The sequence below is a fragment of the Palaemon carinicauda genome, chromosome 5, assembly GCF_036898095.1.
Source record: "Palaemon carinicauda isolate YSFRI2023 chromosome 5, ASM3689809v2, whole genome shotgun sequence".
Taxonomy (NCBI): domain Eukaryota; kingdom Metazoa; phylum Arthropoda; class Malacostraca; order Decapoda; family Palaemonidae; genus Palaemon; species Palaemon carinicauda.
Window position 1 is genome coordinate 104495964 of NC_090729.1, and position 25252 is coordinate 104521215.

At 37.7% G+C, this 25252-nt stretch overlaps 2 protein-coding genes across 2 annotated transcripts in view; one reads left to right on the top strand and one right to left on the bottom strand.

Moving 5' to 3' along the window:
- The window catches only part of LOC137641382 (RING finger protein 17-like), a 1982860-nt gene that overhangs the window by 759685 nt on the left and 1197923 nt on the right, over positions 1 to 25252 (top strand). The window lies entirely within an intron of this gene.
- The window catches only part of LOC137640497 (uncharacterized), a 108461-nt gene continuing 87756 nt past the window's right edge, over positions 4548 to 25252 (bottom strand). The window contains exon 5 of the mRNA XM_068373030.1: positions 4548 to 5951. Coding sequence (XP_068229131.1) covers positions 5724 to 5951 — 228 coding nt within the window. The 3' untranslated portion in view covers positions 4548 to 5723. The remainder of the gene's footprint in view (positions 5952 to 25252) is intronic.

Below are 25252 nucleotides of genomic sequence, written 5' to 3' on the forward strand. Positions count from 1 at the left end.
AGGCCATTTTACCTGTTTTAGCGATGCAAGAAGTGTCCTACAAGCTATAAGTTTTTAATTCTAATAATACTTTAGTTTTAAAGATTTTAGAGTGGCTTTTGATTATTGGCCTGAAAGGTATAATAGTTTGGTTTTACTGGGTTCCGGCACACGTAAGTGTGTCTGGAAATGAGAAGGTGGATTTGCGGGCAAAGAATGCTGCAGCTCAGTTGCTACCAAGAGGGTATCCCATTCCCAGTAATGGTTTTTTACCTACAATTAAGAATTTTATTTATAATAATTGGCAATAGCATTGAGATAGTTTAGTTGAAAATAAAATGAGAGAAATTAGTTTTGTTATATCCCCTTGGAGGTATAACGGGATGCCTCGAAAGTGGGAGACTACTCTTTGTCGTCTCCGCATTGGTCACACTCTTATGACACATGAGTTTTTGCTGGGTGGCCAACATCAACCATATTGCTACAACTGTTTGGTACCATTAACAGTTAACCGAATGCCCCACATATAGTAATGAGAGAAATATATATCTGTTTGAGGCTTGAGGTGAGGATGGCAGGTTCATCCTTGCTAATATTCTTGGACATGATTTGTCCTACTATGCTAGTGGTATTTTTAGTTTTAATTTCAGAAGCAGGTCTTCTTAAAGATATTTAACTTTTAAAATGACATCTTCGCTCTTATGGTTTTAATTAAATGTTCTTTTATTTTTCATTTACAATATATGATATCAGCATCAAGGACCTTGGATGTCAGGATGCCAGAAAACTTTAAGTCAATCAATCACTCCCCTAGCAACATCATCATTATATCATCAGAGGTCAGCAAAAGACTTTGCCCTGCATAAGGAAGTGCAAAGCATGCTTTCGAAGGGTCCACTTCAAGATGTTAACGACCCCTCTCCAGGCCTCTTCTGTCTACTTATACTTGTAATGAAGGCTTTGTAGTTCGGAAACTGGTCATCGACCTCAGCTCTCAACAACTTCATCCCCCAAACACCCTTCAGGATGGAGTCGGCTGTCACGGTCATACTAGCGACAAGACTGCAGGACTTCATGGTTGCCCTGGATCTGAAAGATGGTTATTCCATGTCCCAGTTCATCCTTCCTCCTGGAAGTACCTTCAGGTAGTAATAGTGGGCAAGGTCTCTCAGTTCAAAGTCCTTTGGTTGTGACTGTTCACAGCACCCCATGTTCCCATGAGTGTCTTTTAGTTAATCACATTGTGGTCTTACGCCACTGGGCCCGATCTACTATCTTGATAATTGATCAATTCTGGCAGAATTAGGAGAGTAAGTTCTTTGCTTTCAAGTCAGGGTTCTCTCTTGTCACCGATGCTGAAGATAGTCTGTCTGGTGATGGACATCAACACTGTTCTAGGAAGAGTTTTTCTGTTTTGAGAAAGGCTTGTTTCCATAAGACATGTACTGCATGTGTTTCATACACGCTCATACACTAATGGTATTGCTATTTTTTTATCTCTTGCTCTTTCCATCACTAATAAGAGAAATCTGTTTATATTTGCTATTGCACGTATTTTACTGTTTGAATTTTTTGCATTCATCTCGCCTCTCTGTTATTTCCTAATAGCTACCTTGCACAATCGGTGGGCTGTTGGGTAATAAGGGAGAGGCGAGATGAATGCAACAGAGTTTATTCAATGAGACAACAACCTTATTTACAGACAGTTGAGAGCAAGAAGAACAAAATTCAAACGGTACAAAAAATGTCAAAGCAAGCTTAAGCAGGTTTCTATTATCAGTGCAGGGGAGAGTGAGTGAGAGAGAAAAAAAAAGAAAAGGCAAAACCGTTACAGTGTACGAGCATGTATGAAACACGTGCAATACAGTCAGCTATTCCTATTCTGCAACAATTGATTCTCTCAGCTCGCTAGTGGCAGGAGTCAGATAGGATCTCAAATGGAAGGTAAGGTCAGTATGGACACAACATCTTGACTGCCCATTCTTCCCTGTAAAAATAGAAGAATCCACGAGGAACCTCAGATGGTGTATTTGAGAATGGGAACTTTTTACAAGATTGCCTGCTCTTCTTGCCTTCTCCAGAGTTTTTTTCTCTTCTTGGACGCTTCCAGAAAGGGTTGGGAGCCCACTTAATTAGTCACATGATATTTGGCTTCTGGATGGAGGAAGAATGCTATATCAGATAAATGACTTGGAGATGAGAATAGATTCCATAGTCCCCTAAATCAACAAACAAGGAGGTACTGTGTTTGCAACTATGGTATCTGGCAGTGTGGACTCTCAAGTGGGCTGAGAACAACATGATTACGCTTTCAGCCTGTTTCATTCCTGAGGAAAGGAAAATCATACCTGACAAGTTGAGCACAAAAACCCAAGTAATTGGCTCAGAGTGGTCTTTGTGTCAACCAGTAGCAACGGAGATCTTCATTCGGGATTTCTGTCTTTCCAATTTATAAGTCTTAGGGACATAACCGATGACCCTGACTAGCTTTTGTGTCTTGTGAGAGCTAAACTGCTATCTGAAACGCGCTAGTACCACAAGACCTAAGCTACAAAATGTTTTCGTAAGCACAGGAAGAACCGAAAAGAAAGTTTTAAGAATATAATCTTTAGTTAAAGGAAATAATCTGAACGTCTCCTGAACATCATCATCATCTGCAGAAGGATCATGATGTGAGAGGCATCAGTACCTCTCTAGCATTCAAGAGGAATTTCTCAGTGATACAGGTTCTCCAATCAGGGGTGTAGAACCATCATACCTGCGTGATGTAGCCCACAGGTCCCAAGACACTTTTACGCTAGGGCCTTTTGTAGCTGCTCGGCAGGTAGTATAAGCTACCTTTTCACAGAACCAGTAACTGCGAGTCTAGGGCTGAGGTGTCTAAGACTTGGATGAAAGTGAAGAATGACTGGCCTTTTCTTTTTTTTCAATCTTCTCTTTCCTTGGGGTACAGCCTTGGAAGACCTCAGCTGAATTTGATCTCTACCAGGTAAGCCCAGATTGCTCGTAGCTATTCCGTGCTCAAGCACAGGAGAATCTTTTCCCCACGATTCTTATGAAGAAAAGTATTGTGTAGCCAGGGAAACCCATAATCATGAGAAGTCTTCAAGTTGCAACATCTTCAAACCCATTGCTTGGCAGTGCTGTGAAACCTGTTTGGACTCCTGCAGTAGTTCATGAGATGTAAGGAACCTTTAGTCTCTTATCTGAGATCCTCAAGCTTTGGGTTCCCAGGCTAAGCTTCAAGTCGGTTGGAAAAGAGAACTTCCCCCCACTTAAGGAAGAGTGGCCTATAGTAAAGGACAATGGTTTGTATTTGTGTAGGAACAAATCACAAAACTTTAAAGGAATTTGTATTTTTCCCAGTCATACAAACCCGAGTCCTTAATCCAACTTGCTTGTCATCATCAGGCCCTGAGAAAGTTCCAGGCTTTGTTCCAAGTGAATTGTCTTTGTGGCTTTAACATTTAAATGACCAACATCCTGTGGACACTTCTCTTTATTGCTGGATTTTTCATGATATGATTTCATAGCAGATCATGCTTTTTTTGAGGCATGTGTAGTTTTAGAAATAATTTTTACCATCCATAAAATTTTCACGTTTTTGGTCTCTTTACCCTTCTAAATAACTCATTTTGCCTGTGAATGTTTAAGCTCTTGGAAAAGCTACAGCAAATTATCACAGATAACTGTGCCAACTACATTATAGACAGCAACCTCGAGTTTATTACTTAATTGATAGCACACAATCGATGTTGTTTTTTAGGAAATAACAAGCATATTATAAAACAAGTTCTATGGATACAGTTAATGACTTGCATTGACCTAGTTTTTGATCTTGGATTCTATGAAACAAGTTTTCAATTGATATTTTATTTAAACTTTAGAATGAGAATAGAATATTTCTTTATGTTCATAACTATCCATAACTCATCCTGATATTGTATGTATAGGGAAGTATATTTATGCCCTTTCTTCCCAGAAAGCTTGACAATTTACATAAGTTTTTGCAAAATGCAATGAAGCCATTCCATACAATTGAATCTCTAGCCCACCACCTATGTTTAGGCAATCCAGACGTGCAGTTATACGGGAAAGATGTAACCATGATTAAATTTTTTTTTTCAGCCTTTGAAACCTATTTGAAGCAAAAAACCAAGTCCTTTTTACTAGGATCATCTACAGAAATTTAGGACGGTTGTTGTGGTTTGTTGTTGATTTCCTTTTCTTCTCCATTTGTGAAATTTATCATTATTTTTTTCTTAATTATTTAGTTGCTGTGCTGGAGACAGCTAGCCATCCATTATGACATACCTGTCTAAGGTCCCGTCTTACTACTGAAAGATGCCTTAAACTGATTTCATACATATGTTCTTAACATTCCTTGCTCAGTTTACCTTATAGTTTTCTTGAAATATTGTGACATCCCAAGAATCGGAAGACATCCGAATCAAGCAAATCTTGCGATTCATGTGACCAACATGTAATTCTAGTGGTAGCTGTTGGTTAGAAATACGATGAAAAACATGTAAAGTCGTTGTTAGTAAACTGATTTTATTTTTATTCAAATTTTAGTTTAATGGCTCAATACAATTCAAGAGCCACATAAAGAATTGTAAATGTTACAACTTTTATACAGTTTATAATTCATGTTATCAGTTACAAATAAAATGTAGACTTACAACTTAGGCATTACTAAATAATGATAATAATAATAATAATAATAATGATAATAATAATAGTAACTTTAATCTTTTTTTGTGTTCTACCCAATCATTACCACGGAAGTAAATTTGTGCTAAAAGATTATATGGTATGTCTTCAAGGTGCAGTTTATGAAATTGTAGTCAGAGTGAAAATGTCGCTCTTGGGGACATAATTCCCATAAATTTCACCAACACCTCAGCAGTATGGCAGTTATTTTCTGCATTTTTTTTTTCAAATAGCTGAAGAAATGTTATAAGTTGAGCCTTTGAATAGTTATCATGTTATCCATGGTGGAACTGTGATGGCAAAGTTTCTCTACCAGTGGCCTAATTATGGATAATTCCAATATTTAACCTACGGAACACTTGACTTTCTTGGTGTATTTTTCTGTTTCTATTTGATAACTAAACTTTTTCTTCGTTGTTGTCATCATCAGGCAGAAGTCCCATTCTTATATTCTTCAACATTGTTGTCATATAATATAGCTCCTTTGAATTTGATGAATTTTGTGCATGTTGGTCTTGCTTAATTTTTTTTTTTGACAGATTAAAAGATGAGTGCATAGTTAAAGAGTGAAAATGTATTTTAGTAGCAAGACTGAATTTCATCAAACTAAATATCATAAAAATTCGAGATGGTGGTGATTAGATTTGGTCTGCTGATTCATCTATTTTGGGATGTGGAATGGCGAGGGAAGTTGATCCATATAGATAAGATAACGAACCATCCCAAACTGAACACTTTTGTCAAAATTTTACATATGCGTATAGTAATTATAACTTCCAGTCTTGATATAATGATGCAGCTTGATAAAGTATTTTTACTATTTTACCATCTAGTAACATCAGCTGAAGAATAATTTAACTTTATCAAAATCCCCATCTTCAGTTAATTAACAGAGGTAAAAAAAAAATTTGTCTGAAATACATTTTAACTAGAGTAATTTCAGCTTGATGTGAAATTATGGTTATGATAAATGTTACCTAATTTACTTACCACTGATAAATGTCATTAGATTTTAGCGCTACTTTTTTTCTTCATGGAAATATAGTGTCGAGTATTTCTGGGGTGAGTGTTCGATGTGGAGCTGTTTCCTCTGTCTCTGGGATAGTGAAGATCCTTTCATTCATTGAGTACAGGTATGGAGCTGATGGGCAGTCAAAATTATACCACCAGTCACATACAAAAAATGCTTGATTAAAGATGGTTCCGTTGGGGCAGAGGAAAGAAGCCTGCCGACCCTCCAAGTCACAGTAATGCCATAGCTGGAATAGTGATAAAATTTATCCTTATAGATATGGTACACTAAATGTATTTTTCGCTTTTAATGCCATTGATTGTATAAAATTTAGAACATGATTAAGAATTATGTATTGTATTTTATGACCTAAATTTTAAGTAGATTTCATACCAAAACTATCTTCTAGCCTTTCCTATATTGTCTAAATGTTAACCAATTCCTCTGTAGTTGGAATATCTTGTGGAATGAGGTCATGTCATAGTTTTTTTTCAACCGTACCTTGTGTTGGAATTGATTTGAATTATCTATTAAGTAGGCCCAGTACACACTATGATTCATGATGCGTGCAATATTGAATGGATGCGTTGAAAAACTGCTTTTTCAGCACGTAACTGCACTGCCAGCGTGTTGATGGTTCAGCCCAATTTCTGATGCATTGCTCAGTGTTGCGTTAGCTTTCTAAGCGGTAGGACGCCCACTCATCTCATGCTGCTATCTTGCTGTCTCCCATTGAGTGACAAGGACCAACATTTCATCTTATTTTGTAAATAATTTTAATCATAGTAATTGTAATAATTTTATTAATAATAACAGTAGAGTTTCTTGGTAGAGTAAGTCATCGGCATACATCCTCTCTCAATGACAGCTGAACTGCATCTAGGCAGCTAGTGCATGAAAACAGTGTGGCCGCTAGTAATTTTTTTCAACACCATTCCTGCATCATGAGGCTGATACATGAATCATAGTGTGTACGGGGCTTAAATTTTGTCTAAAGGAAGGTTAGATGAAATAAATAAATTAATTCAGGCCTCTTCAGGAAACAACTTTTTGGAAAAATAAAAGTTTCTTGTGTACATCCTAAAGGGAAAACATAGCATTCCTGTAGCACTGGATATTTTAATATTACTGAAGTCGATTCAAAAGTAATATCTCCCTCATGGACATTACACCTGCTTCCCTTCCGCACCCAAAGAATAGTTGCTGTAGGAGTTTGCCTTCAAAGCCGATAAACTTCTGCCTACATCACCCCAGCCGATAGGGCAGCATGGATTTCGAAAATTGAAGACATTCAACATCAAGGCAATCTTCAAGAACTGTCAAAGTCCTCCCTTTGGGGGGGGGTTAATTTTCAGTTCTGAAAGAACAATTTCAATATTTTCCACTGTTTATTTTCCAAAGATAAAGCTTGGAGAGAAGTGTCCTCTAAAATAATAAAATTTTCATTAAAGAGGGTGTGGCCATCCTCTGCACCAGGGTGGTGCTTAAAAGTCAGAACTTGTGGTTGAAAACATTTTTTTTTTTTTAGACAAAGCCACGGGTTTTGATGGCAATGATGTTGATCTCAAAGAGTTAAGTGAGGGAAGGGACCACAGTACAGAGTTCATGACAAAGAAACTGAAGATCTTCTGTAGGTGTAGCAATGGGCATTACTCAAAGAAATGTCTTTCAGAGTAGGATGAATGGGGAGGTGGTCCTAGTTCAAGGAATAAGGAAATCTATGCAAAATGGGGGAAGTATAGGTGTGTCAAGAAAAAATTCACAAAACTATGTTGCAGTTATGATTTTTAAAGACTATGGAATGAGTTATTGAAAATATATTCTCAAACACAGGCAGAAATCAAACCTCTTAGATAAGGATTTTAATGAAACTGTGATTAAGCAGTAGGAGCCTTTGCTCCTACTGCTCCTACTGCTCCTACTGCAGAAACCTGAAAGTAAGGTAGAGGGTTACTTTCCCGATATTATTGAAGTTGAGTCCGATTTCAAGCAATACAACGTCCTTCCACTTCAGTATTGTGTATGATTTTATGCTTATAAGCATTGTATATGTTGTGTAAAAATGCTTTCTTGGATCTCTAGTAGTCACTCCTACTTGCCTTGTTTATGGTAACCTACTTGCCTTGTTTATGGTAACAGGTTAGTTTAGCCAAGGAAGAGGATGCAGGAATCAAGTATTTATGAAATGAGCGAGAAGGTTGAAAGTGGGGAGGGGATAGATCTGTGTAGCACACATGGACTTACAAAAGATGTTCGATAGATGGCAGGTTCATCCTTGCCAAGATCCTTGGATATGATGTGTCATACAATGCTAGTGGTATTTTTAAATTTTATCAGAAGCAGGTCTTCTTAATGCTATTTAACTTTTTTAACACTTATTTTTCTGGTTTTAATTGAATATTCTTTTAAACTTTATTTATGATAAACGATATTGGTGTCAATGACCTTCGATGTCAGGATGCCAGAGAACTTCAAATCATTCATTCATTCATTCATTGAACCTCCAGTATTCGTACACTGGATCCATTTATTCCATCTTCTCCATGATGCCAGGGGGATAAAATATCCGACTGTAAATATTAAAATTTAAGAGTTTAGTATTGTGCAGGAATTGCTTGCAGTTTTAGAGGTAAGGTGCTTCCATTGAAGATATCATCAACCCACCGTTGAAATTATCAGAGATATCTATTTGTAAATATTTTATTGGTGTTGAAAAAATATGACTGAATTAGAAGCTAGGTCTCTTTTTATAGAACATGTTGATTAATATTGGGAATCAACTTTTATATATACTGATGGCTCCAAATCTGATGCCTGCGTTGGATTTGGAGTATATAGTAGTTCTTTTAACGGTGCACTATCTCCAATATCTTCCATATTTACTGCTGAATTATATGGCACACTAACCGCTATTAAGAAAATAGCGTTAAAAGAGGAGGGCGATTTTACCATTTATAGTGATTCAAGAAGTGTCCTTCAAGCTTTAGAAGGTTTTAATTCTAGTAACCCTTTAGTTTTAAAGATTTTAGAGTGGCTTTTAATTATTGGCCTAAAGGTATAAAAGTTTGATTTTGCTGGGTTCCAGTATACGTTGGTGTGTCTGGAAATGAAGAGGCAGATTAACTGGCAAAGAGTGCTGCAGCCGAGTTGCTTCCAAGAAGGTATCCCATTTTCTGTAATGATTTTTTTTTACCTGCAATTAAGAATTCTTTTTATTACAATTGGCAAAAGCATTGGGATAGTTTAACCGAAAATAAGATGAGAGAAATTGTGATTGTTATATCCCCTAGGAGGTATAATGGGATGGGAGACTACTATTTGTCGTCCCCGCATTGGTCACACTCGGATGACACACAAGTTTCTGCTGGCTTGCCAACACCAACCATATTGCACCGACTGTTTGATACTCTTGACAGTGAGGCATTTGTTGATTGAATGCCCCACTTAAAGCACAGAAAGAAATAAGATATCTGTTCGATGCTCGGGGTGAGGATGGCACGTTCATCCTTGCGAAGATCCTTGGACATGATGTGTCGTACAATGCTTTTGGTATTTTTAAATTTTTATCAGAAGCAGGTGTTCTTAATGCTATTTAACTTTTATAACATATTTTTCTGGTTTTAATTGAATATTCTTTTAATCCTTATTCATAATAAACGATATCAGTGTCAATGACTGATGTCAGGATGCCAGAGAACTCCAAATTATTCATTCATCCATTCGCAATATTAATTATGAACAGTTATTCAGTCTTTTCAAACCTTTTGGAAAAATTGAAAGAATGAAGTCAATGCTCTCAAAAGATGAGCAAAATTTGTATATTTACATTACTTTTAATGATTCCTTCAAAGCTAAAATTGTTTTTTCCAGTGTTAAGGATGGCTAATTTTCTAATTCTTACGGTCATGTGAAAATGCACAGTATCAAAATTATTATCAATTCTGAGTTTGATCATATTCCTAATGCACTGCTTTGGATTATTTATGTTCAGGAAATGTCCCCTAGAATTATACCTAAACCAATTTGGTATGTCACATCATACAAGGAAGGGTGTTATAACATAATCAAGGGCTACGAGTGCCTAGAAAAGAAAGTCTCCAAGATTCCCTAAGGTAACCTGAAACAAAATGGTCAATGATTGCTAATTAAGGCTGGCAAAGAGACCCAAGCAGTTCTGCTTAATATCTTCAGATATTATCGAAAGAGTATTCCTTCACGAAAATTATTACTATGCTAAAGGAATTATATAAAGTAAGAAAACTGAAGGGAATGAACATTGCTATTCTAATTGTATTTTCTTCATTTTTTTTCTGGACCACATACAAATCTGACTGAAACATTTCCGTAAATATATTTCATCAATGACCAATGCAGTGTTATAGTTATGATTATGGCCATCTCAATGTTAAATCCACCAATGACGAAAATGTGTTTTAACTGCTCCAAATTCCATGACCTCTGTACAATATATGAGCAGATATAAGCAGACAAATAAGGGAGCTCAGTGTCCTAACAGAAAACATTGTCCTAAATACAACCTGGAACAAGCCATTATTGAAACTGCCAATAATGATCATATTACTTTGAGTTCAGCCTGGAAAAAAACTTCATTTAATAGATCATCATATGCTAGTGTGGTATCTAATCCCCCTTATTCAACAAATAACCCTAGAAATTATTATTCTTCAGATGATGCTAAGTTTCAGAATCCTGAAAACTACTAAAATCACCATCAAGTCCTTCAAAATCAAAACATCTAGAAAATTTTATTCCTACAGCCTTGCCATGTTAAAATAATAGCCTGCAAATTTAAAATTGTGCTCTTATACTTTTGCTGTATTCCTAAACAGTTTTTAAAGGCATGCAATGTAAAACATTATCTAAGAGATAATAACAGTACTACCCAAAATTATAAGATCAAGCAAAAAATCCCTGTAATGCGCAGAACACATTTGACGTACTAGCAACTGATAAGATAACCAAAGACACGGAGATGGTTAAACTTGATACACCTAGATGAAAGGGTGGGGGGGGGGGGGGGGGCATTATGTCGACTAGAAAGTTAATAAAAAAAATGAAGTGATGACGGTTTAACCTAAATGAAATAGGCTCCCTCTAATGACAATGTACATGAATGACCATTTATCAATGTACTGTCATCTCAATCTAACTTCACAATTAATCAAGCTACTAAACTATTGGTAGAAGTCAAGGTTCATAGGAATCCATGTGATTCTCAGGTAGCTGAGGGAAATCTAATTTGAAATACACCCCTCGAAGAAATTACTCGATCAATGGTTATGTTATCAGTACAGGAGAGAGTGAGAGATAAAAAAGCAATAGCATTACATTTTATGAGCATGTATGAGACACATGGAGGACATGGCTCCCCCCTAAAAAAGACATACTTGTGAAATAGGGCACCCTGCTTTAGAGAGGCGAACTGTAGGCGGGTTATCTTGTAGGAGATAAGCAGGTTTTAGGTGATCAGTTTAAGAAACCCTTAGGTGTGCAATGGATCACAAGGAAAGGTCCCGTGTAAGGGGCCGTCAGCTCTGGCCTGCTAGTGTCTTTGCGCAGGAAGACGTGTCGCGGGGTGTAAATCTTTCGGTATGTCTGGAAGAAGTAAATTTTAACACATGATGTAGGCACTGGAGATTATCGAAGTAGATTGCAGACGGAAAAATTTCAGCAGGGATGTCCAATGGGTTGCCATACTCTAATTTCAGCGGCCGAGCCATCCAGGGCGTCCTTAGGAGTGGTCCTTAGTCCCAGGAGGACCCAGGGAAGCTGAGTAAACCAGTTAGTTATTGCAGCAGGACATCAAAGCTGCTTTGAGGGTACTAGGAAAACGTTCAACAATTCCATTGGTTGCAGAGTTTTAGCCAGTTGTCGGATATAGGAGGACACCCAGGAGATTCGCTAATGTCCACAATTGCGATGTGGAAGTGGTACCCCTGTCAGAAGTAACATCCTCAGGGATACCAAATCTCGCTATCCACCTGAGAGTAAGGCTGATATATGCGAGACTGACGTTGCAAGTTGCATGGGAATGGTCTCAGACCAACGAGTGGAGCGGTCAATGACGGTAAACAGATAATGGTGTCCTTTTGATACGGGTAGGGGACCTACTACATTGACTAAAATGTGGGCAAAATGATGTTGAGGTTGAGGAAAGGTGCCCACTCTTTAATCTGTGTGTTGATCTACTTTTGAAGTTTGGCATGAAGTACAGGTGTGGAACCTATCCTTAGCATCCTTAGTAATGCCGTGTCAGATGAACTTCGTCTTCAGTAGCTGTGCAGTACATTAGTGAAGGTGACGGATAGCCTAATGCACTGCCAGCAATTCGTGGTCTAAGGTAGAGTTAGCCAGATTCTGCCTTAGACAGTTTTCTACTGAAGAAGGCCAATGGGTGGGCCAAACCATTGACCCCCTGCTCGAGTATTGCACCAATAGTGATATTGCTGGTATATATGGGCATAATGCACAGGAAAAGTGAGAGCAGCAGTGGTTGTTAGGGCGTTCTTACTGTTGCAGAAGGCCATTCCTTGAAGGGGACCCCACTTCAGGTCTTATGGCATTGCCTGCCGCCTGTATAGACAAGCTTTTTCGGTTCTCTCAACTGTCGTTGGTGGACTAAAGGTCTTCGCTCACCTTCGGGGAAATGCCCAGTATACATGCAACTGCTCTCCTCGGGAAGTGAACCTACTTTGTGCCTTTGGTTACGAAACCTACCCGAACCGGTACTTGGGCATCTTAAACTATCATTGGTTCCTGTTACCAGTCACCGCCACTCTGCGCCCCTCTATGCCTCATAAAGGGGGCATAAGTGGCATTAACAGCTCACAGGAACTGGTGGTAATAGCTTATCATGCCCAAGTACAGGCTCCAGTATTATTATTATTATTATTACTTGCTAAGCTAAAACCCTAGTTGGAAAAGAAGGATGCTCAAACCCCAGGGGCTCCAACAGGGAAAATAGCCCTGTGAGGAAAGGAAACAGGGAAAATGAAATATTTTAAGAAGCGTAACAACTTTGAAATAAATATTTCATAATATTGTGCCCGTGCGTACCCTCAAGCAAGAGAACTCTAACCCAAGACAGTGAAAGACCATGGTACAGAGGCTATGGCACAACCCAAGACAAGAGAACAATGATTGATTTTGGAGCTACCTTCTCCTAGAAGAGCTGATTACCGTAGCTAAAGTCTCTTCTACCCTAACCAAGAGTAAAGTGGCCACTGACCAATTACAGTGCTGCAGTTAACCCCCCTTGGGTGAAGAAGAATGATTTTGTAATCTCAGTGTTGTCAGGTATATGAGGATTGAGGAGAATATGTAAAGTAGTGCTGTCTGACCAGTCAAAGGTCCCCATAACACTCTAGTTGTAGTAACTCAACTGGTGGCTGGTGCCCAGTAGGTGTCGAACCAAAGGGCCCGAAGTAGGTTCACTTCCTGAGGAGAGCCGTCTGGGGTAGGTTGCTGGCGAACGATACTGGTCATTTACCTGAGGGCGAGCGAAGCCTTTTGGTCCCCCAACGACTGTTGAGAGTGCTGAAAAAGTTTGGCCATACGGGCAGCTAGAAATGGTGAGTACTGCTCCAGGAGCTAAGTTTTGAGGGTGTCGCCTTGGTCACAAAGCCAATCAGATTCTGGGAAAGTGTCTTCGGGGATGGCCACAAGGACATAGTCTGCTTTGCTGCTTGAGCAAGTTACGCACTTGATGCAAAACTGAACTTTGGAGCTGGAACCAAGCAAACTCTTCTCTGTTGTCGAAGGGTGGCATTTTCAATGATGCAGAGTGGGTCATAGAGTCAGGATTGGTGGGTGTCATCGTAACAAGGGTAGTATGTAGCGATTGGCAAAAAAAAAAAGGTGTTGAGGAACTGATCACCCCAGGGGTCACCAGTGTGTGAGGTAGTTGTTAGGTGCTAATGGAGAGGTAAGGTGAATAGAATTAAGTTGATTCAACGAGCTTATATACAAGCAGTTGAGACCAAGAGTGTCACAAAAATTAGAAAATTTAAATCATTGCTGGAGAGAGCAAGAGATAAGAAAAATAGCATTACATAGTATGATCGTGTATGAAAAACGCAGTACAAGCTCCATGGTTCGGCCTGAGTTTAGGGATGCAGAGATGATTTCCTTTAATGCATGTTTTTGCGTGTACAATTGCAATATTCATATTTCCTACATCATTTGAAAAGCCTTTCTTTGTACTTTTGCATGGTATATGAACCTCATAACAATTTGAATATTTTTACATAAAATAAACAATAATACATTTTCTTAGACCAAGACCAAAAACTTCTGTAATCTACCAATAATTACTGAATACTCTAACAACGCATATATGTTTTGTCTGTTATATGTAGGAAATCTATTGTCAATGACCTTTGATGTCAGGATGCCAGAGAACTTCAAATCAATCAATCAATCAATTAGTTTCTTTGTATTTTTATTCATTAGCATGCTACAATACGAAAAATAACTAAGTAGGTTGAAAAATAACAAATTTGCACTCTACAAAATTTTGCATTTTGTAATCAATTTCAATTTTTCACTATTGACATTTGTATCAAAATAATTGCATCACCGTAAAAGGTCAACCATTTATACATATTATTATGAAGTAATTCCTCAAACATACATATTTTTTCAGGATAATTTTTTAAAAATATCTCTTTCGCTAAGAATACACTTATTTATTAGTTAATAGCACCACAAAGATATTCTGCTTGCATCGTAAAAATGTTCAATCATACCATGACATAAAGCCCCGAAACAGGTCATATGTCATAGTTTTGACGTGCTGAAGGAAGCAAAAAAATTTTTCTGTGAGATTGTTACTGTTCTACCCAGGTAAAAAGTATTTCACCTAATAGCATTAGTGGACCCTACAAAAGCATGAGACGGTTAAGGACTTAACGAAGAAGGTAGACACTTTAATGAACAGCCAATTCCCCACCGTCAAGAACTCCATCAACAACTCCACTCCTGATGAAGGAGACAACCATACATCATCAACTGAAGCTGAGGTGAATGTTGTAAGATATTGACGGGCAACTCCTGACCAAACTCGGCAGCGACCCCGCTCAACACATCAGCATGCCCAGGGAATCCTACGCCCACCTTCTCCGGACGGTTTTCGGCCAGATTATGACAGATGCCCACAGTTCCTCCCCCCTCCAAGCATGGTATCTATTATCATATCATGATAATGGGGCCCTCAATGTTTGTAAGACTTAGACATTTGATACCTCACCATTTGGGATTTTCTAAACGTACATTCACCGAAATGGAAGAAATTTGTCAAAAGGCCTCATGCCCCTGCACATCCTGATAAAGGATTGATCCCTACGCCCTTGTGAATATTACAGGTATCTCAACGTGCAAACAGAACCAGACCACTAACCTCTCCCCAAAATTGCTGACATCACCGCTTACCTGTATGGTACTGAAGTATTCTTAGCCATCGATCCCCTGAAGGGGTATTATCATGAGCCCATGAACCCAGATGACTATCCTCAAGACTGCCATTGCCACTCTGTTTGACACATGTAAACATTCAGTTACTCATTCTTTGGGCTTACCCCCTAAATGCTGAAGCTTTGACTAGGATAGGGAGCTTAGAGATTAGCAGTTGGCCTGTGATGAATGGTGGGAACTGCTTTCTCACTGGACCTTGGTGCCCAATTGTTAATCCAACTAAATTAGTCTGCAATTTCTCTTTTCCCTTTAGTCATTTCTTTTATTCTCCCATCTCTTCCTCTTGGGCATGAACTTGTTGATGACTTTGGCTTGTTTGATTATACTTTGGCTGCTTCTTTGGATTTAGCACAGTGTGGGATGGATGGCATGCCATCTCAACCTGTACCAATTTAGACACCATATCCTTCTGGCAGACCCCATTGGGTGTAGACCAACTCTGTTAAGAGTTGGGCTCCTGTGATCCGGTTTTAAGTCATCCATATTTGTGGGTAATGGGTGACGCCAGGCATTGGAGTCATCTGTTGGAGGGGCTAACTACCCCCACTAACCAGTGTATGCCCACCTAGAGAGAGGCAGCCCCTCTCTAGTAGAAGACTGGTCCCCGCTGAAGTCTCTTCTCATGTTGTGCCACATGGGATAGGAGGACTGACATCCTCCGATAAGAGGTGGATAACCCGGCTTGCTAAAAGCCAACACCTCTGTTGACGACCTGGAAAATACAAACATGGACCTTGGTACAGACAGCTCCAACTCAGGTTCTTATATTGTAACATTAGAACCTTATTCACGTTATTTAAAGAATGATTCTAAGAAAACACGAGAGAGAGAGAGAGAGAGAGAGAGAGAGAGAGAGAGAGAGAGAGAGAGAGAGAGAGAGAGAGAGAGAGAAATGATGACAGTGCAGAAAAATATAGAAAAGTAGAAGCATTACCTGGTCATTATGAAGTAGTGAATTATATTTTTCTTTTATTTTGGAATTTGAAAATGGAAGACATTAGCATGTGAATGATTTAAAGTTAATAGGGAAATAGTTAATATATGTGGAGGGCAGACAAGAATAGTGTCATAGTGTCAAATGCGTTTCGCACCCCGCTTTCAACCAGAGTAGGGGTGAGATATATACTCCAGAATTGCTAGACATAGAGGAAAAAGAGGATGAACTGAAAAGTCAAGAAGTAGTAAAACTAGTCAGAGTGAGAGTTAGAGAACAGTGAACTCCTCTTGCTACTTTGATTGTAACATTTGATCAATGCAATGTTATCATTGCCAAATATATGGGTATTTAAGCTAGAAGTGCGAGGAAAAACTAAATGATATACCAGCTGTTTGTGCCAACTGTGGAAAAAAAATAGTCATGGAGCATGCTCAGAAAATAGAAATTGTATATAGTGTGGGGAAGCACACCCAGCAACATCTAAAAGCTGAATTAAGTTTATTTTTGAAAAAGAAATTCAGGCCATTAGGACCTTGGAAAGATTTACTTTTAAAGAGGCCCGTAAAAGAGCTCTTGAAAAACAAGTATGACCAGGGCAACCTTTTTTAGTGGTTTTAAAGAAAAAAGCACTCTGACAAAAATAATATCCTCACTTCTAACATAAAGATAAATATGAAAGTAGTGAAAGTGGTTGAAAGTCCCATTGAAAATTTATATTCAGAAAGTGGAGAAAAATCAAAACATATTTAAAAAAATCAAAACAGATACTTGAAGATCTGAACAATAGTACAAACCCCTCTCAGTCTGTGGTGGTGGAGAAGGTGCAAAAACCTGATAGCTCACGACCTTTTAATAAAAAAAGAGAGAGACCTCCATCGCTCTCGCATCCTACCGTAAGAAACATTAAAGTCACGACTCCAAATAAATATGATGTCTTGTCTGCTGATGTTTCTGGTCAACTGAAAGACAACTTAGGTAAATCAGAAATTCAAGGTGAGGCCCACAATCCACCTCAACAATTAGATCAAAATGGCACAAAAAAAAAGACAAACTCATAACCCAATTTATCAAGATCCTCTCTAGATATACCACCGGGAAATAGTGTTAGATCAAAGATTGCCAATGGGAAGACTCCTTGTACTCGAGAGTATGTTGGCTATAGGACACCATATGATCAGTGAGCAGCGGAAGTCTTATGTACGTTCCTTGAGATGTCACCCAAATTTCTTTATCTATCCGTACCATTCTGCAGGCAGTGGCTGTACAGATAGATATAGGGAGAAAATATACAATCTGTTCTCTTTACTTGCCTCCAAATGATAACATCTCGCATGATAATTTATTAGAGGTGACTCAACAACTCCCACAACCTTTTCTCTTACTAGGAGATCTTGATAGTAGGCATCCTTTATGGGATGATGTTTTGGCAAAAGCAATGGTTGATATATTACCAATTTTGGAGAATGAAGATGTAGGACTCCTTAATACAGGAGAGCCTACACACTTTCCTGTTCAGACAAGTACCTTGTCTTTCATTGACCAATCAATTGCAAGCTCTGTCTTCTCGATTTTAATTTGAGAAAATTAGATGAGTGGCATACTAGTGATCATGCACAAATCATTATAAACACCAACAATGGTCCACCTTTACAGAGACCGCCACGATGGAATCTTGATAAGTTGGACTGGGATAGATTTCAGGAGCTAAGTGAAATTGAAGGAAATGCAGAACAGTTTGGTAGTGTTGATAATGCCATAGACTTACTTAATGGAACTCTTCACACAGCAGGAGTCAATTCCATTCCCAAAACAACAGGGATATTCAAATGATGACCAGTCCCCTGGTGGTCTTCAGAACTAACTGGCCTGCACAGAGCCACAAGGAGGTCTTCAACTCAATTGCGCAGACACCGTACTGAGGAGAATTTAATCATATATTAGAAATGTAGAGCACAGTTTTGTCGTGCCATTGGGTGTCTTTAGTTTCTTCCATTAACAGTGGAACACCATTATCATTTGTGTGGAGGAAAGTAAAAAAGATGCCACGCAAATTCACCCCAAACCCACCATCAGTGTTGAGGGTGAATGGTCAGTGTGTGACTGGAGCAACCGAAGTTAGCAATGCCCTGTCTGATCATTTTTCAAATGTATCATGCAAGTGTGAAGAAGCTCCAGTTCACTAGTATATGAGCACTGAAGAAAAGAAAATTTTAAATTTTGCAACCAGAAGGGAACTCATATAATTTTTTCACAAAGAAAATTTGTTTTCTACACTTGCTTCGCGTACCGATACAGCCCCTGGACCCCGATGGGATTCCATATGTCATGATCAAACATGTACCTGTTAATACCAAGTTATTTATTTTAATAATTATTAACAGAATATGGCATGATCATAGTTATCCAAGTGTTTGGGAACTAGCCATTATTTTAGCCTTTTTAAAACCCGGTAACAGGTTTTTTTTTTTTTAGCACTAAACTATCAACCAATTGCATTGACATCTTTATATAAGATCATGCAGAAGATGGTCAATGCAAGACTGGTGTGGTACTTGGAAAAGAAGGGTATTTTATTGCCCTCTCAGTGTGGATTTAGGAAAATACATTCAACGACTGATATGTTGATACAACTTGAGTCCTCTATTTGTGAAGCCTTTGCTTCCAGACAGTACCATGTAAATGTCGTTTTTGACTGTGAAATTGCATATGACACTGCATGGAGATATGGTATAAATGAAGCCATTCATGATTTGGGATTACGAGAAGAGCTACCATTGTTCATTCAATCATTTAGTTTGCATAGAATTTTTGGAGTGAGAGTGGGGGAAACCTTATCTGAGAGGAAATGTCTGGAAGAAGGAGTTCCCCAGGGTAGTGTGCTAAGTGTAACCTTATTTGCACTAGTCATTAGTGGGATAGCCTCAGTCATTCCCCTTGATATTCTCTCAACACTATTTGTTGATGATCTCTCCATATCATTTGCTGGAGCTAGAATGGCAATGGCAATTACAAATCACAATTGATAAAATTATTCAGTGGGCTAATATTAATGGGTTTAAATTTTCGACAAGCAAAACTACTATTGTTCATTTTTGTCACATTCGAGTATTACATCAAGACCCGGATATATCCATCAAAGGTCAACGGATATCGGGTGAGTGATGCTAGATTTTTAGCGTTGATATTTGATTGTATTATTATTATTATTATCAATAGCCAAACCACAACCCCAGTTGGAAAAGCAAGATGCTATGAGCCCAAGGGCTCCAATAGGGAAAAATAGCCCAGTGAATAAAGGAAATAAGGAAATAAATAAATGATGGGAACAAATTAACAATAAATCATTCGAAAAACAGTAACGTCAAAATAGATATGTCATATATAAACTATAAAAAGACTCATGTCAGCTTGCTCAACATAAAAACATTTGCTCCAACTTTGAACTTTTGAAGTTCTACTGATTCAACTACCCGATTAGGAAGAGCATTCCAAACTTGGTAACAGCTGGAATAAAACTTCAAGAATACTGTGTAGTAATGAGCCTCATGATGGAGAAGGCCTGGCTATTAGAATTAACTGCCAGCCTAGTATTATGAACAGGATAGTATTGTCCAGGGAGATCTGAATGTAAAGGATGGTCTGAGTTATGAAAAATCTTATGCAACATGCATAATGAACTAATTGAACGATGGTGCCAAAGATCAGTATCTAGATCAGGAATAAGAAATTTAATAGACCGTAAGTTTCTCTCCAACAAATTAAGATGAGAATCAGCAGCTGAACACCAGACGGGAGAACAATACTCAAAACAAGGTAGAATGAAAGAATTAAAACACTTCTTCAGAATAGATTGATCACCGAAAATCTTGAAAGACTCTCAATAAGCCAATTTTTTGTGCAATTGAAGAAGACACAGACCTATTGTGTTTCTCAAAAGTAAATTTGCTGTCAAGAATCCCACCTAAAATTTTAAAATATCAATACTAAGATCTGTATGTAGAGGAGCCACCGTCCTTGACCTACTTACAATCATACTTTGAGTTTTGTTAGGATTCAACTTCATACCCCATAATTTGCACCATGTACTAATTTTAGCTAAATCTCTTTTAAGGGTTTCACCAACCCCAGATCTACATTCAGGGGATGGAATTGATGCAAAGAGAGTAGTATCATCTGCATATGCAACAAGCTTGTTTTCTAGGCCAAACCACATGTCATGTGTATATAGTATGAAAAGTAATGGGCCAAGAACACTACCCTGTGGAACACCGGATATCACATAACTCTACTCACTATGGTGCCCATCAACAACTACTCTTTGAGAACTATTACTTAAAAAATCAATAATAATGCTAAGAAACGACCCACCCACTCCCAACTGTTTGAGTTTGAAAACAAGGGCCTCATGATTAACACGGTCAAAGGCAGCACTAAAATCAAGGCCAATCATACGAACTTCTTGACCACAATCAAAAGATTTCTGTACAGCATTGGAGATTGTAAGAAGGGCATCACATGCTCCAAGGCCTTTACAAAAACCAAATTGCAAACTATGGAATAGATGGTTACCTTCAGCAAACCTATTAAGACGTTTTGCCAGAAGACGTTAAAAAACTTTAGATAATATGGGAGTTATGGAAATTTGGTGGTAATCAGTGGGGCTTGAGCTACCACAAACACATTTACATAGAGGAGTAACATTACCAATTCTCCAACAAGTGCTAAAAGCTCCTCTTCTTGCTAACTTGCGAAAAATAACATAACTTTGGAGCTAAGAAATCTGCTGTCTTTATAAAAAACAAAGGAAAAATACGATTTGGATCTACACCTCCATAAGCATCAAGGTCCACCATTAGAGCTTCAATTTCACGAGATCGAAAAGCTAAACTAGTTAGTTTAGCCTCAGGAAAACAGGAATGAGGAAGTTCAAGTTTTTCATTACTCTGTTTACTGTCAAAAATATTAGCCAAAAGGGTTGCCTTTTCCTTTGGACAGTGAGTGACTGAGCCATCTGGTTTAAGTAAAGGAGGAACTGTTGCATCCACACCAAAGCGTGCAGATTTAAGGGTAGACCACCATTTATGTTCTTTAGTTGTACCAGAAAGGGTTTCTTTTATGGTTAAATTGTATTCCCTTTCAGTTGAGGCATAAACTCTCTGAGCATAAGCTCGAAGCTGAGTATAGTTACTCCAGATCAAATCTAATCTGTTACCCTTCCAAAGATGATAGGCCCCTTGCTTCTCCAAATAAGCATGTCTACAATCATCATTGAACCATGGTTTGTCCTTCACTCGGTATCTTAGCACACGAGAAGGGATACGCCTATCAATTATGTTGACTAGATTCTCATTCAAAGGGACAACAGGATTTACACTACTATATAATTGTGACCAATTTAAGCACAAAATATCATGCAAAATTCCATTCCAGTCTGTTTGGAATTTCCTATAAATTTTACAAGGGTATGATGCATCAGGGACGGGCTGCTCAGTCTTCACTACTAATGAAATCAATGCATGATCAGATGTCCCGACTAGAGAACCAACTTTACTAGTTATAATGCCAGGGGAGTCAGTGTATACGAGGTTCAAGCAATTACCAGACCTGTGAGTAGCTTCATTTATGATTTGCTCACACCCTGATTCAGAGGCAAAGTCTAAAACTCTTAAGCCATGGCGATCGGTAAGAGAGATAGAACTTAACCACTCCCTATGGTGAGCATTAAAATCACCAACAAAGACAAAAGAAGCCTTTCTATCATCTTCTTGTATCTTAGCCATAATGGTAAGAATACAATCGGAGATAGAATCATCCATGTCTGGATTCCGGTAGATCGAACACAAATAAAAGTTGTTATGCCTGTCACAAACTTTTATTACCTGAATCTCATGACATCCACATTGATAGCAGGACTTATGAGAAGCAGGGTACTCAGTCCTAATATACACCGCCATTCCCCTAGACTTACATGGGTCCCTCATTTGAGAGCCTTAAAAGTAAAATGTCTTGAGGCTCTGAATCTTTTAAAAGTTTCATCTTATATATCATGCTGGCAGACGGCAAAACTCTCAATATTATACAGGGGATTGATTTTTCAAAAAATTATCTTGTGTGTGTGAAATATAGTCCTTAGCCCCTCCAAGCTGATTGAAAGTTTTAGATTCTATACACCATGCGGGTATCAGATTGTCCACATGAGCCTTTAGAACTTTGCCTATTCCAAGCCTCCTTGTTGACGCTGGAGAGTTACCTTTAGACCTTTATCGGATGATTTCTATTGTTCGGTATTGGTTTGGGTTGCAAAGATTCCCTAATTCCTTAGCTTGTCTGACTAGAAACCTTATAAGGTATTATAGATATTTTGTGTTGCACCCAAAATCTCCTCAACCTTATGGTTTCTGGTTAAAAACATTATTAGAGAGTCTAGATTTAGGTAGAAATAAAGCACTCCCATTTAGGATATCATCAAACCTTCCATGGAAATTACCGAATATATCTTTTTGTAAATATTTTATTGGTATAAAAAAGAACATGCCTGACTCAGAAGCCAGGTTGCTCTTTATGCAGCATGATGGAGAACACAGGTAATTGACTTTTATATATACTGATGGCTCCAAATCTGATGCTGGTGTTGTAATTGGAGTATATAGTAGTGCTTTTAATTGTAGAGATGCATTTCCTCTAACATCCCCTATATTTAATGTTAAACTATGTGGTATACTAACCGCTATTGAGAAAACAGCGTTAAAAGATGAAGGTGATTTTACCAATTTGGCTATGCAAGAAGTGTCCTACAAGCTATGGAAGATTTTAGAGTGGCTTTTAATTATTGGCATGAAAGGTATAACAGTTCGATTTTGCTGGGATCCGCCACTCTTAGCTGTGTCTGAAAATGAGAAGGCAGATTCGGAGGTAAAGAATGCTGCAGACCATTTGCTACCAAGAAGATCTTGTATACCTTGTAATGATTTTTTACTTTCAGTTACGAATTATATTTATAATAATTGGCAACAGTATTGCTTAGTTGAAAATAATATGATAGAAATAAGTAATGTTATATCCCCTTGGAGGTATAACAGGATGCCCCAAAAGTGGAAGACTATTCTTTTTCGTTTCTGGATTGTTCTCACTCGGATGACACATGAAGTTCTACTTTCTGGCCAACATCAACCACAGTGCGACGACTGTAGATACCCTTATTTGTTGACTGAATGCCCCACTTATAGCACAGAAAGATATAGATATCTATTTGAAACTCGAGGCGAGGATGGCAGGTTCATCCTTGCCAAGATTCTTGGACATGATGTGTCGTACACCACTAGCGGCATAATTAGATTTATTTCAGAAGCAGGTATTCTGAAAGATATTTAAATTTTCAATTACGTCTTTGTTTTTATAATATATTCTTTTATTCTTTATTTATAATAAACAATATCGGCGTGAATGACCTTATTACTTAGCAAGTAATAATAATAATATTAATAATAATAATAATAATAATAATAATAATAATAATAATGATAAATGAAGACATGTTCAGGCATCCCAATTGAAGGTTCAGCCTTGCACATGGAACACTGAGGTTGTCTGCCAAAGATAGATCCTTATTTGCAAAGTGGAATTATCTTTACTGCATATACTAAAAAGCCTTTCTGTTATCTTATATCTTAGACATGATAATAAGAAGGTGATTGAAAATAGGATAATCTGTATTTGTAATATGATGAATAGAGCACAAAAAAATTATTATGCTTACCACAAACCTTAACGATTTAAATTTAATGTCAACCAGATTCCTAGCGAGACTTATGTCAATCATCAAACTCATCCTGATGTACACTGCCACCCTGGCCCACACCCTTGCCTATGGTATGGAATCACATTGCAAGGCTATTGGTTTTTTAAAACCTGGATTGAGCAGCTCATTCAGTGCCTAGTTTGATAAATCAAAGTTTCTGAGCATAGCAAAATATCTTACTGTCTGGAGGCAACTGCAAGGTCTTTAATATTGCCATATAATCCGTGAATGTTCCCAAACAAGACAATACATTGACACTCGCTCATTATTGGACCTACTTGTCTTGAATTTTGCTTAATATCTCCAGACATCATATTTGAGAAAAAGCTTCCATTAGTGATAACAAACGGTTTATATAAATAATACAATAAAGTTGCATCAAATGAAAACAATAAGGCTTAACTACACGGGGAAGCAAACACTTATTGCAAGGCAATATAATACCTTCCAGGCAAGCCACTTTCAACTGAAGGAAAGGCAGTAACAACGTATTTAAAAAATAGAGGTCAGAGATGAAGATAAGAAAATTAATATGAAAGGTAACCTTATATATATATATATATATATATATATATATATATATATATATATATATATATATATATATATATATATATATATATATATATATATATACACGTGTGTGTATGGCATAATTCGCAATATACAGAAATGAAACAAGCCTTGTATTACCGTGTTTAGGATGTCCGAGCTCACGCACGCATACTCATACTTACGCCTATATATATGTATATATATATATATATATATATATATATATATATAATATTTTATACATACATATATATATGTTTATATATATATATATATATATATATATATATATATATATATATATATATATATAGAGAGAGAGAGAGAGAGAGAGAGAGAGAGAGAGAGAGAGAGAGAGAGAGAGAGAGAGAGAGAGCGCCCACATTTAAAGTTTTATTTGGTGTTTTGAAGGGTGCTTGCATATAGAGGAAGTTATACACTAACACGTTTTGGTTTCACTGAGTTAAGAGAAAGTTTTGCTATGATTTAATGAGATAAATTTCAGAGAAAACTAAGCCTCCTCAGGTCGTGTTTTAGATATTGTCAGTTACATGCGTTCAGTTTCTCAGTATGCTGTAATTGGAAAATTATAAATTTTAGTTCTTTTTTGTTACGTTTCTCAAGTATGGTGAATGACAGCATCATCATCATCTCCTCATACGCCTATTGACGCAAATGGCCTCAGTTAGATTTCGCCAGTCTGGTCTATCGAGCTTTTAATCCAATACTTCTCCTTTCTTCATCTCCTACTTCGCGCTTCATAATC